Source organism: Volvox carteri, assembly GCF_000143455.1.
Source record: "Volvox carteri f. nagariensis unplaced genomic scaffold VOLCAscaffold_2121, whole genome shotgun sequence".
Classification (NCBI taxonomy): domain Eukaryota; kingdom Viridiplantae; phylum Chlorophyta; class Chlorophyceae; order Chlamydomonadales; family Volvocaceae; genus Volvox; species Volvox carteri.
In genome coordinates this window covers 1-1,135 of record NW_003308724.1, presented here as the reverse complement: position 1 = coordinate 1,135, position 1,135 = coordinate 1, and the positions used below count along the sequence as shown (strand labels likewise).

The 1,135-nt window shown below is 49.6% G+C and overlaps 1 protein-coding gene across 1 annotated transcript; it reads left to right on the top strand.

Annotated features, from left to right (window-relative positions):
• Positions 1-370: 370 nt before the first annotated feature.
• Positions 371-637, top strand: VOLCADRAFT_39829 (uncharacterized protein; the record flags this gene model as incomplete). Its single annotated transcript, XM_002959968.1, has 1 exon — positions 371-637. A coding segment is annotated over one exon (267 nt), but the record flags the coding sequence as incomplete, so codon positions are not given.
• Positions 638-1,135: the final 498 nt, after the last annotated feature.

Below are 1,135 nucleotides of genomic sequence, written 5' to 3'. Positions count from 1 at the left end.
AAGACGAACTAAAGGGGACGAACACTTTAGTGTTCCCCCTTTGGTTCCCCTAAAGAAGACGAAGACGAAGGGGTTCCCCTTTAGTTCTTCCCCTTCGTTTTCTTCCCCAAAGGGGAACCTTCTTCATCCCCTTTAGTTCATCCCCTTTAGGGGAACTAAAGGGGATGAACTAAAGGGGACTCCGTCCCCTTTAGGGGAAGAAGTTCCCCTTCGGGGAGGAACACCCCTTTGGTTCATCCCCTTTAGGGGAACTAAAGAAGACGAACTAAAGGGGAAGAAGAACACTAAAGGGGTTCCCCCTTAGTTCTTCCCCTAAAGGGGAACTTTAGGGGGATGTTCCCCTTCGGGGATGAACAAGGGGATGGGGAACAAAAAGGGTCACCAAAGGTCACCAAAGGTCACCAAAGGTCACCAAAGGTCACCAAAGGTCACCAAAGGTCACCAAAGGTCACCAAAGGTCACCAAAGGTCACCAAAGGTCACCAAAGGTCACCAAAGGTCACCAAAGGTCACCAAAGGTCACCAAAGGTCACCAAAGGTCACCAAAGGTCACCAAAGGTCACCAAAGGTCACCAAAGGTCACCAAAGGTCACCAAAGGTCACCAAAGGTCACCAAAGGTCACCAAAGGTCACCAAAGGTCACCAAAGGTCACCAAAGGTCACCAAAGGTCACCAAAGGTCACCCTTTGGGGATGACGGATGACAAGGGGAGCCGAAGGGGACAACCAAGCCTAGACCGTACTTTTGGCTTTGTTGTGAAAAATGCGCTCGGTTAAGCCTTGTTTAGGTATGTAATTAGCCGTAAGGCGCTCATCCCCTTCGTGGATGCCAAGGAAAGGGCTTAGCCCTTACGTAGAAATCATTCGGCCGAAGGCCGGATCGTGCTATGGGCTTTAACTACGAAATTAAACTTAAGTGACTAGTTTAATTTTGTTAAACTAAATAAAACTACACGGAGGCCGTTGGCCGCGAGGTGTGACGGTGTGTCCCCCTTCTTCCCCTTTAGTTCCCCTTTAGGGGAAGACGTACATCCCCTAAAGGGGAACTAAAGGGGAACTAAAGGGGAACTAAAGGGGAAGAATAGCTACATTGTAGGCCTAGGCCGTTAGCTGTCGTCCGCAGGAATACTATTAGCC